Here is a 17,646-nt window from a genome sequence, read left to right on the forward strand (position 1 = left end):
TTGGTGTGTTTACGTGCGCAAACGGAAGGACACAAAAGGAAGCCGAAGCTCACGACAGATGGCGCGGCGTCCCCGGCACAACGCCTGGTGCGGCAATGATAACCGCACTAATGATATACAAACAAAAACGGAACGGATTTGCAAATCACCCGGCCCATGGCAATGTTATCCGCCTGTACCAGCGCACCGGTGGGATTTGGCTGATGTGTGCGGCGGGCAAGCGGTGCAGCAGGAAAGCCCGAATGCAGGGATTGAGTTTTGCGTAATCCGGGCCCGCGCGTAACCTTTTGCCGTTTTCTACCGCGTGCGCTCGATTTTAATAGTGTCCGGAATAATTAAACAGCTCAACACGCTAGTTAATCTTTTTCGCAGCATCCTTATCGTTCGTGGACAAATATGGACCTTCACAAACACTCGTCCGTGCTGCTTACGCAGATGTATCGGGCATCCTATGCCAGTGCCCTTTGTTTTGCTTGTGTGTAGTGCTGCATGATACAGCGCTGTGATGATTTTTATCTAGTGCTTATACCTACGCAAACGTTTGTAACTGTCACCGGCTGTCACCACACCTGTCACCTGTCAACCGCTGGCGTTGTTTGGGATTTAGTATGCTAGTGCATCGGATTAAGAGTTGTTTGTTTGACTTCTCGCGTTACATCGCAGACGATTGCTTGACTGATTGGTGTCTTCATGTTGATGTTCCAAATGAGGAAGCGTGGTGCGTTATCTCGGCGTATTATCCCATCAGCTTGTTGATTGTTCTGTTCCAAAAAAAACCCACAGAACTAACCACCTACTCCGCCCGCTCTATTGTCCAGGATTCGTCCCAATGTGCTACAACACACAACCAGCCACAATACCTGCGACCATCGAAGGAATGGCACAAACTTCCTGTCGCACTGCAATGGGACATCCCTTTCGGACAGCAAAACAACACTGAGCAGCGTTTGCCCGACCGCTGCAACGTGTGTGGCAGTCAACCATCAACACTGTTCCCGCTCCTTGAGACACTCCGACCATTACCCACCTACGGAAGGAATGTTTGCGCACAATGCTTACACCCGGGGGAGGAGTGTACCCGGGAGCGACAATGGACTTGTGACGTTTTACCGTCACCGCTGAAAGTCACCTGCGGTTTTTCGGGTCGGTTGGTTTGGACTGTTAGCTCCGGTGCCCGTTTCCAGGAAACGAACAGGTGTGAGTCTAGAATGTGTGGCCGAAAATAAGATTTGCTTTTCGTTTGTGACAATAAATGTAGGGCTTCTTGTTTTCTTTTTCTGCCGTTTTTTTCGGACTTTAATTGCTGCTGGGCAACGGCAAGTGATGATGGTGCAAGGGAATTTAAGGAGGCACTGTCCAAACATCCATATCTGCACGGTAGGAGTTCTTTGTTGTTACAAGACGTATACAATCGCCAACTAAGTCTAGGTTTCTGTTTATGTTCAGGAACAGAACCCATTTCATTATGCTATTGTGACAAAATGTTGTGACACACAACTCGTACTCTGGATAAATTCTGAAGTATCAGCTCTGGTTGGGATCTTCAAATTGAGGACCGTTTTAATTATCTGAGCAAAATAAAGCCCACTCTTTATTGTTCGTCAACATTCCTCTGCTTTCAAACCGTCCCCAACGAATGTGCTTCCGGGTTTTCCGTGAAGCATTTCGCTCGAAACTGTATCAGTTGAAATTGTTAATTTACTCTTCACCCGGAGTGCTTGTGGAAACAGTCACCGAATGCTGGGCCTTTCCTTTCGTACGCTTTCGTCCCGGTGCCACAGTCGGCAAAAAAAAGAACCTCATCAATTAAGCACTGGGAAGTTTTGGGTAGACAAACCAGGGCCCATCTTGCCCGCAGGCAACCAACTGCTGCAGCGATGCATCAGCCTGCATTGGTCATATATTTTCCAGTCGGATTCCGCTTCGACAGCTTTCCGGTTGCACGGGTCCCGGGCGCTGGACGCGCTATTTGTCTTGCGTATTTACCGTACCACATCTCAATGCGCGGTCATCTTTGCTCCAGTTGCGGCGCCCACGAGAACGGTGCTTTGGTCCGATGTGTGTGTGTGTGTGTGGAGTATATCGAACTCTGTTTGCTCGGATGCCGGAGTACCTCGGAGCATCGGTTTGATCTGGGTTTTCGACGATCCGCTACCGTGCACGGGACGGGTAGGGGTGTGTGTGTTTGCCCGGGAGGCAGTTAATAAATTGCATTGACTTCCGATTTCCGACATATATTTGACGGGTACCGGTGGCCGGGAGCGATTGGAAATCGATCCCAGAGAAATCGAATATACTGAAGCACACTCGGGGAAATCGGTGTTTCGTTGAAAGATTGACCGGATCCTTTTGAAGCGATTGCCAGTGATGGAACGGAGGTGGAGCCGGTACGACGTACCATAAAGGGACTGTTTTCCTTTCTCCGAAAAAGACAAACAACCTTCCAATCCAATGCAAACGCAATTGGACAAAGGCTAGTGCTATTTGAAATGTAATACATATCTCAGGAAGCTAATTGAGTACACCATCCCTCAAAACTGTTTGATGATTCTCGGTGTACTCCAGCCTCCCAGATTTCATCCCCAATACTCGTCACGGTCCTCCTCCTGGGGAAACGAAACAGGGCTGATGAAGCTGATCGCTGCGTATTCGGAATTCTTCCCCACTGCTGCTCAGGTATTACAACCAAAGCGCTTTAGGCAGCCCACCGGACGTGTTGGGAATCCGTTGATGTACAACGATATGCGCCCACCGAGGAAGTGCCCGAGCTGGCCAACATTCGGCCAGATATCTAACAGAAACCGGTAAGACAAAAGCCAAATAGCCGGGTTTGCTTAATGGAACATATTAGTAAAAGCTGCAACACCAGTACTGGAAAGTAGCAACAGTGGTAGTAGTAGTAGAATTAATCGCACTTTGTCCACGTTGGAACGGTTGGATGGAAATTTTCCACCCTATCTTCCGGTCGCACCCCGTGCTTCGTTTATCTTCGCAGCGCATCGCAATATATTGTTATGGTCCCCGTCCCTGACGGATACACTCTATGCCGCGCCGCCACTCAACAAACTTTAAGCTCTTTTACGGCTTTTACACACACTTTTGCCCGCCACCCCAAAAAACCAACCCATCCCAGGAATGTGTGAACCACATTCGATCCTTTGCTGCCGTGTGCGTCTTTTAACGCAACGGTACAGATTTAGCGAGGCTTCTTCGGCTTGTTCTCGTCGGGTTTGTTTTGGGCATTGCTTTGTTTGGTGTTTTTTTCTTTTCTTCTCTCTTCCCCATCGCTTTGTTTCTTTTGTTTTGTTGTTTTCGCCATCCTTGCCTCCCGGGTTCTGGTGTCTCAGCTTTCGAAGCACTGATTCTGGTATCTTCACTGTTTTCTTTCTTGTTTTTTTTTGGTTTGAAGACATATTCTTTCTTTTCATTCCTTTTAATTTGACGTTTATGGGTGCTCCTTTTGGGTCGTCTTGGTGCGGCGGTGCGATACATCGACATCGTGCGATGCAATCCGACGGATGCCAACGGTGTTGATGGTGAATTCCGGTTGTCTAAGCGATTGCTGGACGTTTACGCTCGGGAAAGATACACAACAGCCACTTTTCGTACCGGCTCACATTGTTTCACTCTTTATCGCGTCTACGCTCTTCATCTCCTACAAACACACACACCTACATAGGACGCACTTGATCTTCTTGTAATCATGGATCCGATCGAAAGTGTAATAAAACGCTCAATCGGTGTTCCGCCTTCATCGATATTTCCTCCGGGCAGGCGGGGAACTTGAGTTTCCGTTCCCGTCCAAACTTCATATCGTAGCTAGTGTGATCCAATGGAATGTTGGCATCAGTAAATAACAGACAGGAATTAACCACAACAAAACAGCATTAGCCATATTTACTCTAATGCTTATACGAATCGTGGAAAACTTCATCCAGTACCGACAGCGCGTAATCAAACTCTGGCGATGAAGTCATTGCCAGTCACGGCTCGAAACAAAAAAAATAAATAAACTCATGGACATTACTGATGAATATGTGACTCACTTTGTACCAACCGTCAGCAGGCGGGGACGCTTAATCAGTGGCGTTTGGGAGCGAAACTGATCACTCGACACAGAAAAGCTTCCACAGCTAACACCGGGTTCGATCGATCGCGCCCGCTACCTTGAATGATCTAACCCAATGGCAATGGACGGTATTGAAATTAAGACAATAAGATAGCGAGCGTGTACGTTTGAGCGAGAAATTTGTTTTGAAATGTGTTCGTTAGTGCTGACCGGACTACGTCAAATGCTGGCAGCTTCTGAGCACAATCCTATTAGTCGATAATTGATTAAGGTGTAGGGTGGGAAGTCATTGAGACTTTAATGGAGTTGCGGTGGATACGGTGCGCCTGCCCTGCGCCGCTCCGAACCGAACTCGTGTGGCATGAGAGTCATGTTCATTATCCAAACGTGACAGTAATGATTGCGGAATGTTAAAACCTCACGCTTTGCTGCTGTAATCTAGCGGTTCCACGGTTTGCTGTTGGGCATGATCGATTGCAAATCAAGACCGAAACCTTCCCAACGACTGCCATGAGCCGGGTGTGTTCAATTAGCAAAACTTGCTAATAATTAAAGCAGCTACTGAGCTGTGCACTTCTTTTTTCTGGAACTCCGAAGGCAAATTGCTCAGGCTTTATACAAACTGGATGATATAACCAGCAGTATTGCAGCTGAAGACAGTGAAAGGGAAATTTTCTGTGTGAACCAATAATTCTTGATATCATTCCCGCATGATACAGATTTAAAATTCCCAACTTCTTCCGGGTATGAAGAATGTTTCTTCCAAGTAACTCACCAAACAGCCAGGATTGTAGAATTGTTTCCTCCACCCTGTCCCCACCGTCGGTATCACATCAGCCAAGGTTCTACGAAATCTGGGTCTCTAATTAAACTGCCCGCAAAAGAACCATCCTCACCGAAAAGCACCGTCCAGGACTGGCAGCATCTTGGCTCCAGAAACCGCTAACTAACCAACCTCCCAGCCGTTCGGTTCCTTCGGCCGCCCGCAGGTTGTGGTTTTATTTCTTGAACAAATATTTTCATTCCTAATGAAGATATCGGGTGGGGTTGCGGCTACGCGGTGGATGATAAATGCCACCGATAAGCGGTGGTCGCGCAAGCCAACCGGGTCGGAATCATAAACCCGAAAACCCTCTGTATTGGCCCGTACCGGTGTGGCAGTTGTAGCAGAAGTCGAAGGCATTGCCGAGGACCCAAGTTTTAGATTTCTAAGCCCGAGCTTTGAGCAATCCCGGGCGGTGGAAAAGCCGCCGACTGTAGGTCGTTGCTTGTTGGATGTTCTGGAGGAAGATAAACCTAGTTGAAAAGTACCGAAGGCAGGGGTGAGTTTGTGTGTGAGCTGCAGGAGGTGGAGAAGCAAGAAAGAAAGAGCTCGTTCCAGGGCAGCGAGAAGAAAGTATTCAGGTGAAAATGATGACCTCCGGACTCGGTTACGATCATCTGTTCCAGGAACATCAACACCTTTTTGACAACCGACACGATACCGGTTATTTTTATGGACACGACACGGTTCGCTCTGTTTGTTGCTCTACCCGTTGACTGGATGTACATGTGGAGGTCGTTCTGGTAGCGTGCGAGCATGCTCGTTTCGGCTCAGTTTTAGAGAGCTTAAGTCATAAGCATACGATGTCGATATTATGCCATTTTTCACACGGTCTAGTTTTTTTTATAGAAACAGTAAAGATGGTGAACAAGTTTATTTCTTTGAGCTTTGGTTGCGTTTCAACATTGATGTTTTAATATATGATCCTCATAAACTGTTGAGCTTATATTGCACATCTTTTAATTAAAGTTCTTGGAAGACCATGTCTTTAAGCTTTGATCAGCTCATAGTACATGGTTGTTAGTAGATCCCACCGCACAGTTTTTGTGTGAAAACATTTTTTTTTAAACTCTGCCTAATTCAGACCTTGCACATTAAAGCTTTTTAATCCTGCTCTGTTTTAGGAAGAGTTGAAAAATAAATTTTACATACAAAAATTGTACGGTGGGATCTACTAAAAACCATTTACTATGAGCTGATCAAAGCTTAAAGACAAAGTCTTAATGCCTTATCCTATAAGTACTAAATTTGCTACATTTTACTCAACTTCTAAAGAACAATACATTGTCTGTACATTGAAAGAATTTCAAAAACACATTTACAATCGTTGCATTACGAAACTTCCAGGATAAATGACCCAGTAACGTGTAATTTAGTAAATTTCACGCACCCTTTTATACACTTTTTGTCAAGCGGGTATTGTATAACAACCATTTAGCGTTGGAATTTGACAAAACCCGTTGAAAACTACAGTAAGGATGAAATTAAAATACCATCGTATAAAATATTTCTCCCCCAAACAGGATACACTCACACACACAAACAGCAGCAGTAGCAGCAAGTGCTGCCTTTTCTCTAGTGCTACCATCATAAAGTCATAAATTCCTAATGGTTATTAAAATTCATCGACATACCAGTTGCTGTTTACACAAGGCTGCGTACTTCTGGTCCAGTACCGCCCCACCTACTCCTGCCGGGAGGGGTGGCAAAAAGGGGTGTTTTTTTTTGCTCGCTTCAGCAGAGAACGGAAACAGAATCGTCGTAAAAATGTAGCAAAAATGGCAGAAGTGAGGCAGCCCGGAAGCTCAATGATGGATGCCGGGTATAAGGAAAGATGGATTGAATTCCAAACCATTTTACCGAGAGGAAGGAAGTCGAGTTGATGGTGGGGCGGTGAGGGAGTAGGAAAATAGAGGTTACTTTCAGCGTGCTGGTGGCAGGACAACGCTATATCGCTAAGCATTCCATGATGGCCGTGATGAAGGGGGCAAAAATATCGTTTCATTCCGGGGAAAAAAAAGCCTCGGGACACTCGTCCGCACGGCTGCGGAAGATAGTATGAAGTTCGAAACTCAACGATTTTCTTCTTTTTCTTGTAGTTCTCGCTTTTTCCTTCTCTGCTTTACCCATCCCCGGGTTTCCTCCTGCATGCCGAGGACCTTCCGCAAAACTCTTCCGGTAGTACGGGAGGCAACCAACCGTCTACCCGTAGGCAATCGGTGTAACGGGACGAATGTGAGTGTCCTCGCCCCTTAGCCGGATCCTTTTTGTTAATAAATTTAATCAAAACACCCCAACTCGTACGCATCTATTTAGCTTTAATTTAATTTCCCATCCTCTCATTCGCTGGAGCGTCCTGGACGGTGCGCTCCCTAACGCTGTTGCGGATTTTCCTTTCACCCTGCGGTTCTTTTTCAAATCTTCGTCCAATCCAGTTATCCTGTTTGCTGTGACTGGTTTGCTATTACTTCCTTCCTATTCCACCAGCCGGTCCGAACGGTAGAAATAATGTTGAAGGTAAACAGAATATTATTCGATTGCTGACAAGATATTCATCGCATTTTTATCGATTGCTGCTTGACGGCACGGTTACGACGCCTCTGTCACCGCAACGCTCGTTAGTCAGATGAGGCGGAGTGCGCATAATGCCACGGTAGTGAATTTGATCCATCGTTCATCAGCTAGAAATTGTACTTTCTAGTTCACTTTAAACCAGCCGTTGGGATCTCTATTGAAATTGGATATTAATCCTGGCGGCAATTTAACGTAACGACACGGCAGTGAGTGTTCATTGTTAATTTTTGATAGATGCTGCACCACTACTCGTCTATGTTGATGGCAGCTATTCATAGCTCCAAGGGACCCATAGGCCCGAAAGTTTCTATATTAAGATTGGGGCAGTAATTAAAGCTTCCGTTTCTTACATTTTAACTACCCTTGCTCATCATCCTGTCAACCAGCATCAGTGCACGCGCTACAAACTAATGAATCCTTCGACGTCCACAGAAGGTGACACTCATCCCCATCATCGTCATCGTCTGCCTTCTTGTGATGGACTTTCCACACCAACCCCCGCTCTTCAACCAAAAAAAAAAAACCTAACCTTTGTTTCGTGCGGGCAAACTTTCACCATTTGCCATAAAATGCTCTGCTCTGCCATGCCCCGGTTGCACCATTCTCCCGGTGCTAAGTCAGCGATCTGGGCGAGTGGTCAGTAAGCCCCGTGTCAGAAAAGGGTTTTCGCAACCGGATGAAAACCATTTCTCAAAAGCGGGCACTAATCCGTGTCAGGTCGGCATTAGGTGAAAAGGAAACAGTCATAAATATCCTGCCACCGTTTTCCGCTGGTGTACTGCCCCATTCCGTCATCGGGTCGGTGGGTGGGTTTACTGTGATGAGTTTTGCGATGCTTCAGTAAAGTGCAGGTGCTTAGTGTCTTTAGGTGTTGCTGTCTTTTGTCTGTGCCAACACCCATTCTAGGCTAGTTCCCATTCAAAGTTATTGTTCCGTTGTGATGATGATGCGGAAGGATGCGTAAAGCCTATGCATGCGGTGGAAAGTTCGCTTCTGGATGGGATATCTCCATAAATATTGGGCAATGTGAGCGATCCCACATCCACCAGGGGAAATCATCAAACCATGCGAGTCATTCTGCAATCATTTTCCTTTATGACGGCTGTGAGTAGTTCAGTTTTATTATGCTGAGGAATTAATGACGCACTGGTGGGCTGTACGGAACGAATGGACAAACTTCCCAATGTTAATGCTACAGCACTTTCATAAAGCTTATATTAGTTTGAAGTAGAACCATACTGTACCTTAAACACTTTCAATAGCTTCGACCACAGTGGTAGCGATCAAATATTTGCGCATACCTCTATCAAGTGTTCGATTGCCGAACGCATAATGCAGAGCCTCGTAGCAATATGCTTGTTTGACCTAGTATGCAGAGGTGCTGTTGATTTGGAAAGGTACTCATTGTGGTAAGCGAAGAACCAGTTTTTTTGAAAGCTTTAGCCAGCAGTTCTACATGCACCGGGAACCGGGCAGGAACACACGGTACCCTTGGACCTGCTAATGGATTCTTGTTCCTGTCGTTTGCTCCCACCCATTATTCCGCCCGGGACGGGTGCGTGTCATTGCGCTACGCCGCTTTATTATCACTTTCATCTCCACGAGTCTTCGAGGTTGGTTGAAGGGTGGTCCTCCCGGCGAGGTGGAAGGGATATATCAGCGATATCTCGCCCTGCTACACAGCGCTACGGCGGGCTTGGACGTAAAATTTTACAGGACGGAGCGCCCCCATGGCTGGAGAATGTGTTTAGCGGGGCACACGAGTGAATTGGAAGGTAGAAATGAATCATTTTCATCTAACATGTATTTTGAATTAGTTTGATCGATTTTAATCCCTCCCTGGCACTTCCGACTCCCTGGGAGTTCACAATCTTTATGGCCAACTGGGCGATACACAAACGCACAGACACTATTGTTATGGTGATTTTTTTTCTCTCTCTCTCGTTTTTACATCGCCCCACCTTCCATGTGGACCACACCGACGTTCAAATGAAACATGTTGAACATCACCCACGTCAACTGCCTGGAAAGCTGGAGTCTATGCAACTGACCCCATGTGGGGGGGAAAGACTACTGACGGCTGAAAATGGGGAGTTACTCACTGTTGGTTGTGATCTGTTCTAGGTTACAATCGAAACGAGATCAGGGATGTAGTGTTTCGATTGTCCCGACGTACACGCATTCAGAAACAGTCAACATCTTGGACTTACAATCTCCACAACAGCCATGATGGTTTATCGACGAGGGACATTATACTGAGAGCGTAAATGCCTCATCAAACTATTGTTGGTGCGATCATCTTACAACGATTGATACACAAGAGGTTGCATCGTTGTTGGACACAAAGGGTGATTTATTCTTGATTGGGGCTACAAGGTTCTAACTGTGCGCTGCATCAGTAACTACGGGCATTGGAATTTATCCGAAAATCCCAGACACTGTAGAAAAATCAATCACATGGAATCAGACTGGTTTAGCTACCCCCTCTGTTCCGTGCGAGAGAAATCTCTTACCAACTCCAATGTGCAATGCCCACTTACTTCGCATTTTCACAATAAAGGGGGAAAAAAATACACAGACTGCGCCAAAGAAGTTTGGTCAGCCGAAAGCCTCCAGGCGTCGGTCAGATAGAAGCGATGTTTTTGGTACCGTCTTCATGAGCGAGCTACGTGGCCTGCTTACATAAAACCCGGCACACATACACACTCCTTTCACACGTGCACCACGCATCCCATCAAGGATCAACCGGGAACACGAACATCTTCGTAACCACGTTGCATGCTAATGCTATTTGCGTCCTGCCTTCCAAAAGCTCTCGGATAGAATGCGACAGCATAAGAAGGGGTAGCAACCTTCACAACCCGAAAAATTGCGTGCTGATCCTGAACGAATCGGGCCCGAACCCCGGAGAAACCCTGGACGAAGCGCACGAAATTTCGCAGGCTCGCTCCGGTATGCTAATGAGCTGAATATGATTTTAATGATCACGAGATATTGATGCGATTTTAATATTTAATAAGTTTTTCTGCGAAACCCTCCGGCCGAGTGAGTAGGGACCGGTTTTTTTGGGCAGGTGTAGGAAGAGCTCTGAGCAAAACTGAAGCGTTGGGAAGGGGGAAAATAGACATCGATTGACTATGCATACGAAGGTGTGCAAACGGTTGGATACATCGGGTTTTTTTATCAGTGTCTGCCGTAGCACGTACTTTCTGACTGGGGGCACGTTTTGGACCAGAACTCTTCTTGATCCGTGTTTGAGATTGGCTGGACTTTTATTGGATCTCGAGTTTCAGTAAAGAAGTACCTGTCATTTCAAAATCACGTGCCGGTTAGGTAACTGTCAGATGATACGATTTCAATACTACCAGTATCTTATTGATCTATTTTATGATGGCACTGTTTCGTCAAACAGTAATGATTTGAAATATTTTAATTGAAAAGCGTGATCAAAATTTAAAATGGCTACTAGTCTTAAATTCAAGTCTGGAGCCCTTATCTACACGCAACAAGGTTACACCATTAGAAGATGTGCTGGGATTATGTCTCTTCGGGATTTCACATTATTACACCGCACAGCCTGTCATTCCGGTCACGTATTGGTACAACAGGCACATGATTATGAGTGTCTTACATTTTAATCAGCTTATGTGAAAGTAAAGAAATCAAATAACAGCTCCTGACAGGGAGAAGTTCATCTAGAGTCAATAATAAAATTGTACTATTGTTCTCCAATCTTTGTGTATTTCTACCATGATATTTAGCCACACAGTACACAGCGATCTTTTGCTGTTGATATCTGCTTGTCTAAGTTCTTTCCAAACAGGGTAACTCATGCGAATAATTAAAAACTCCCGCATCCTTCCAACTCGACGCTGACAATAGACGAGTAGAGCCGGAGGCCTATCGGATTGACGTTCCCGAATGGTGCGTCGACATTGAACGGTGCGGTTCTGTAACTGACAGCAACGCGACTGGGGAGAACGACTCGCCCCATCCAAAAACAAACTCCCTATAATAGATAAAACTACGCCCGGGTATGGGGTAAGACACCGTGCACCAGGTACTAGGTCGCCTGCAAGTCATAAATTGATCAGCAAGAATTGAACCGCCATTTCTTTATCTGGTGTCCTCGCGAATTGCAGAAGAAGAGAGACCGAGTTTCAACAAACCCGTGGGTCAGAAATATGTCGCGGTTGCACATGTAAATTAGCTAACTGCGTTAGAGGGTGCACCGATCGGTGTACGACATTCCACCGGCCCAGCGGGACGTCCTGGCGACACCAATGAGCAGGCGAGCTGGACACGGTGTCCGTTTGGGAGTGTGCCGTTCGAAGGTGGGAAGGTTCCCTATCAATACACACGTACCAGTAGGTTGTTTAGCAATCGTGCATGAGGTATTGACGTTGGCAGGCACCTTAAATTAAATTCGCGATAAAACCAAGTGACTGGCGAAGGTTGGTTGCCGGTTGGTCTGTTTTTTTATTTATTTGCTCTCTCCATTTGTGTGACGCTCTCAGCGACGTTAGCGATTCATTGGAAACGCTTTACAGTTTTGCCGGTAGTGCAATCTGTCTAGCGATCGGAGTTCTTTTTAAGGAGTGTAATGAGCGCTGTATTACTACTGCTAGATTCTAAAGATTGATGTATTTGTGTTCCTGACTAGCTTCACCATTTTGTAGTGCTTAATCTGGAACACAGTTAGACACGGGTATACGGGTGACATTGGATATGAGGGCAAATGATTTATCGTTCATCGGGTTCGAGTTGCCGAGTGTCGAGGTGTTGATCCTACGGGACGAATTAGTACAAATATGTGGCCAGACTGTTGATGGTTCAGACTTTGCACTGCCGGACGACAAAAAATCCCAAAAAAGTTCAATATATCTCGATTGCCTCGACAAGCGACAGCCAGGCAAGATAAATAACCTATATGTTCCTGAAATTAGCTATTCATACGCTTATGACCATTCCCGAAACCAATTGCTTTACCAGTCAAGCTCACGAAAAATTGGGTTGGGGATTCAGTCGGCAAACATTCCTTAATGGATTAACGTCTATTGGGGTGCTCAGCATGTAGAATATATACAATAAGGAGCTGACTCAGTACGCCGTGGTCACCATATTTGCTGGAGTTGTGTACTTTATCATGCCGGGTATGTGTCATCCAGATACGTGCAGATTTCATTTTGGGTCTCATTTGCCCTGCTCTTTACAAAAAATGGGAGTTTCTTATTCCAATCGTATAGAAATCGTATTCAAACGCTCAAAAAAAGACGAAACATTACTATCTTTAACCGAGCAAGCCCGGGATAAGGCAATAGACACGGAGGAAATGTCTTGAGGAATTTGTACTCTATGCAGGACTAATAAACCATATAGTAATAATAAATAAATAAACAAATAAATATACAAATAAATTAGTCTAACATACTAAAAAAACAATTAAAACTTTCTTTAGTAGCACATTTTAAATAATTTTAGCCGAAAAAAGCAATATTTTAGGGATTACCCAACGCACTGGAGTTAGATTCCGCAACTAACTTTAGGTAAAATAGCTGATTCACTTCTATCCATTGTACGTGCACAATAAAGCGAATTCATCTATGAGCGACTGCATGTATCGTACGAATCACCACCTGTTTGTAGTTAGCTCCAGAAGCGATGGTGAGGTTGCGATTCTGACCCTCCGCCATTAGTGCGCTCGGACGTGTATCAAAGCGACACACCCCTACACCCAAAACTTTAAAGTACCGCCGGAATATCACTCACCCACGCCACAAAACCAAACCAAAGCAAGAAGAAAAAAAAAAGAAAACCCATCCGCTTTGAGCAATGAAATGGATAGGGACATTGTGGTGTTTCGAAACTCCGAAATCCCCCTTTTTCTCGACAATATTATCCATTATCCGGCAGACCCAGACCGACCGGCAGCGCCGCACTGTGCGGGAAGGCGCGTTAAAAGGGGCCAAACCATTTCATTTCCCTGCTCACGGGCGGACCCTTTTTTCACGCACTGCATATTGGTTTGGCTTCCATGCGGCGTTGGGCCCGGGTAAGACAAGAAGGTTTGTCGGGTGTAGAATATTTGCTTTAATTGACCGTAAATCAATTATTTTTTCGCCTACTGTAGCGCGTGCCGGGGTCACAACAGGCTGCACCGTCGTCACCATCGGGATTGGGTTTATTACAATTATGTGAAACAGATTGTTTAGATTTGTCCACTAGTGGGGTTGCCTGCCGGGCAGCATTTAATTTTGTGATTCGGCGAAGGAAGCAACCAGGGAGCGCTTGTTGGAAGGTAGAGAGGTAATACTGCCATGAAGCAGTTTGTTGTGAATTAGCCGGGCGCAATTATTGTTGGATCCTTATTGAGGTGGAGATGAAGAATTGTGCAGTACAGTCGCATTGGACATCAGGATACACACGGAGAGAGATTTTGGAACTCATAAGAAACCGGTTACAAGCTGTAAGTAAGTGGGTAAAGACATCAAGCACTTCCTACCTTTGCATTCGTTGGCATCTCTAGCGTTAGCTCGTCCCCATGGACGATCGAAGTGGAACGGCTTGCAACGCTCGCAGTCGCGGCCAGCAGTGTTGTGCTTGCAGTCACAGCTCACCTCACTCTCCTTCCCCATCGGGATGCAGCGAAACGCATGCCCATTACACTTGCAACGTCCACCGACAGCAAAATCTGACACTGCGTAATGATGGTGAGGTTGCTGCCGCGTAGATGATCCAGCCCGTCCAACGGTCAGCACTTCCGCAGGCGGTTTGATGGATGAGTTCACCGGTTCCGAAGCGTTTGATTGTGATCGAACCTGCGGTGCCTCCTCGGACTGATAGTCTGGCGTCGTGGACAGGACCGGAAATTCTTCCTGCTCCGAGCCATTTTGTTCATCCTCCAGCGGTTCGGCTAGATCTCGGGGCTGTCGGCGAAAGGATGCCGGTACCTGTGCCGAGCTGTGCAAAAGATACCACGGATCCTCGAACGAATCTTCAGGCGGCATTTGATGGCGGTGGAACACGATGCGCACATCGGTGGCGGTAACCCAATCCTGCAGAACCGGCGACGAATCGAAATCCGGTGCAGATGGTCGACCCTCCAGAGTGCTGAAGGCGATCCGTGATACACTAGGTCCGGTCCCACCAATGCCCGACTCACCGCCGTGCCTATGCGCATCGGTACAGCGTGCCTCCTGCTCGTTAGCACGCGTGATCGTGGCCCGGTTCGGTCTACCGTACACCCGTCGGCATTGCGAGCTGTAGAACTGGAACGCCTGCCACGACTTGCCAAAGTCCGCACTCTTGTAAATGGCGATCGAGTCCGGTTTGATGGTACCGGGGCAGAACGTAAGGCTAATATACGTCAGCTCGTACTTCTTGCCGAGTGACAGCGTCAGCGTCACGTTGTCCGGAGGATCGTTGATGGACGCGGGTGATCGAAGCGGTTCGGAACGCCAGCAGGTGACGTTGTTGGAGTTGTTCACGTCGGTCAGAGCAGAAGGTGGATAGCGTTTGCGCGGGTTCCCGTCATCACACTGGACACAGCGTGGGCGAACCTGCTGCACATCGCACAACCGTTCCAGTGACCGTTGGCCGCAGGTGGAGGACGCCACTACCGGCATACCAAAGGCGGCATTGACAAAGTCCGGTAGACAACGACGCGGACGATCCTCATCGTAGCAGGGATCGTACGAGGCATGCTTTGAGAATGCACCTTCGTCGAGATTGACCGAGTGGGTCAGTGTCGATGCTAGTAGCAGTACCCCCAACACTACCAGGTACATCACTGGGAAGGAGGGAGTATATCTCCAGTATACTAAAACCACCATATTGCACCACTGACACGATCAATGCACACTACAAACTAAAGTCACACTCTGGAAGTTCACTTCACTACGGGAGATCCAGAACAAAATACCTAGTGGTCTATTATTGGCGATGACTTGTCTTATTTGTTTTGAAACTCATTTGTTAATATCAAACTCTCCAAGGATTTAGTATTATCTTCCAGAATAAAACTTCATCACAACGATCACAACGGCTCCTATCAATCGGCTAGCCGTCGTTCCACACCATCTGGCGATGCCTGACGTGGGTTCGCGGTTTTACCGAATTGTAACCGAGTAGAGTTCGCTCGCCCAATCCAAGGACTTCTGCAACGAACTGCACCGATGAATAAACCGGCTGGCGACTGACTGACTAGGGGTGCAGAATTCGGCTGCGACAGGCTCATCTCGCATGCTGCTCGGGCGAGTAACGCGCGAGTTCGGCCGTTCCCGGTCTTTTCGGGAACTCCTGGGCAGGACACTGGCGGGATGAAGCGTTGACCCGAACGCGCGGCTTGTTTTGATGTGCTGCTCTTCTTCTTTGGCTCCGGTCTCAGCACGGTCGCACTGTGGATGGGAAGAGCGAGTGTTACCGATCCAGCTGTAACGAATATTTGGCGGATCATCAGCTCATCGAACTCAAGGTGGATGTAGCGAATTACGCGCCACCCCGGAAGGATGCCGGTGGCAGAGATAAGAGCAACCACAAACCGGAAACACCGCACCGAGAAGGAACGATTTAAGCAAAGAGAAGGAGAGAGAGAGAGAACAAAAGAGTGAGTCCCCGTTTTGGATGCTGCGTCTGTTATCGGTGTGTTTGCTATTTTCGTTGGAAATGGTCGGCTGGACGGTGTGCAGAAGAGTACAGCATCTCGCTGAGTTACCCATTTCCCCTTTGCTACGGGCCAGCTACATCGTCAGAACGCACGCGCATGCGACGGTGAGTGGTATGGCCGTGGAACGGTGCTTGAGACTAGAGGCACCCACCGTTCAAGACTCTCGCAGACTCACAGGCGTCGTCGGAGGGTCCATATTAATGCTAGCCTGGTCTGTTTCGTGTGGTCGCGAGAGTAAACATTTGGAAGTTGAGGACGAACTTTTCGACGCTCTTTGCGTCCGATGAACACGCTGTACACTGTTAAGTAATTTTGTCCAATGGGGTGAATTATAAAATTGTAATAAATAGTGACGAATTCAACATATTATTTTTTATAGTAATTTGGGAAAATTAAAAATCTCACGACCATTGTCAAAGGAAAAAAAATTGAGTTGATGTAAATGTTTTTAAACATTTGTAGTTCAGCAAAATATACTATAAAAAATATAAATATAAAATTTTTATATTAATATAAAATAAACAAAAAAACAGAGTGGAAAGATCTAGTGTCTTTTAATGAGAAGTGAGATGCGATGGAAGTTTGGTAAAATATTTTTCCTCTAAAAACAATAATAAATAAAACGAAATTTATTGTCATTAAATTTGTTGCGCTATAATCGACAGAAAAACCATGCATAAATGAAACAAAAACACACATACAAACACATGGCAAATTTTATCACTCACCCTGTTCTGCAAAACACACAGATAACTCATAACAAACATGCAATTGCAAATTCCATCCTGCATGTTGGAAAAATATCCCCGGTGCATATGGAGCGTGTTGCTACAATAAGCACAGCTTACGCACAAACGAAACCGGACCGGGCAGAATATGTTCCCGGCGCCTGGCATTATTGTTGCGCGGCACATATCTTAATCCGCAAAAGGGGGTGGACAGATGAAGGTGATACAAAACAAGCGAAAACTACTACTTTACTGCTAGCAATTAGCACCGGCTGGATCGGTACCGGGTACTGGGAAAGTAAGGTGGGTGTGCGGTTTGTTTTTTACAAAAAAAAACTACTGTCGCTGCGCGTAATATTTGTCCGGACGTTTTTAAGCAGCTTTTTGTCCGACCTATCGTGCAGCTTATCACGAGGTGTTTTAGCGCTGTCGAATTGTTTGTTTGTTTTTCCAAGCTTATGATGGGAATTATGTACTTGTTGCTTTTTTTTTTGCTGCTGTGCGCTGTGAATATGCTTTTATTAAATTAACCTAGCGTAATAGCGTTGTGTTACATGTTTCGGTTGTTTTGAAACAGAATGGCAGGATCTTGCTGCTTCTGTATCAATTCATTCGAAATTAAGCACATACACAATTCTATTTTTACACACCGTGAAATGTGAAATAGACATAGTCCAAACACCCGATCCCAGTAATGGGGTAGATCACGGGATAAGCCAGTTTTTTGTATGCGTTTTGACGTTTCCAGGCTTATAAGCTTACAGCTTCCCATACAAACTGCCAAGCC

At 46.3% G+C, this 17,646-nt stretch overlaps 1 protein-coding gene across 1 annotated transcript in view; it reads right to left on the bottom strand.

Moving 5' to 3' along the window:
- LOC128712274 (netrin-A-like) overlaps window positions 1-15,298 on the bottom strand; it is a 53,338-nt gene extending 38,040 nt beyond the window's left edge. The window contains exon 1 of the mRNA XM_053807172.1: window positions 13,969-15,298. Within this exon, the coding sequence (XP_053663147.1) occupies window positions 13,969-15,298 (1,330 nt within the window). The remainder of the gene's footprint in view (window positions 1-13,968) is intronic.
- Between the last annotated feature and the right edge of the window lie 2,348 nt (window positions 15,299-17,646).

Source organism: Anopheles marshallii, chromosome X (assembly GCF_943734725.1).
Source record: "Anopheles marshallii chromosome X, idAnoMarsDA_429_01, whole genome shotgun sequence".
Taxonomy (NCBI): domain Eukaryota; kingdom Metazoa; phylum Arthropoda; class Insecta; order Diptera; family Culicidae; genus Anopheles; species Anopheles marshallii.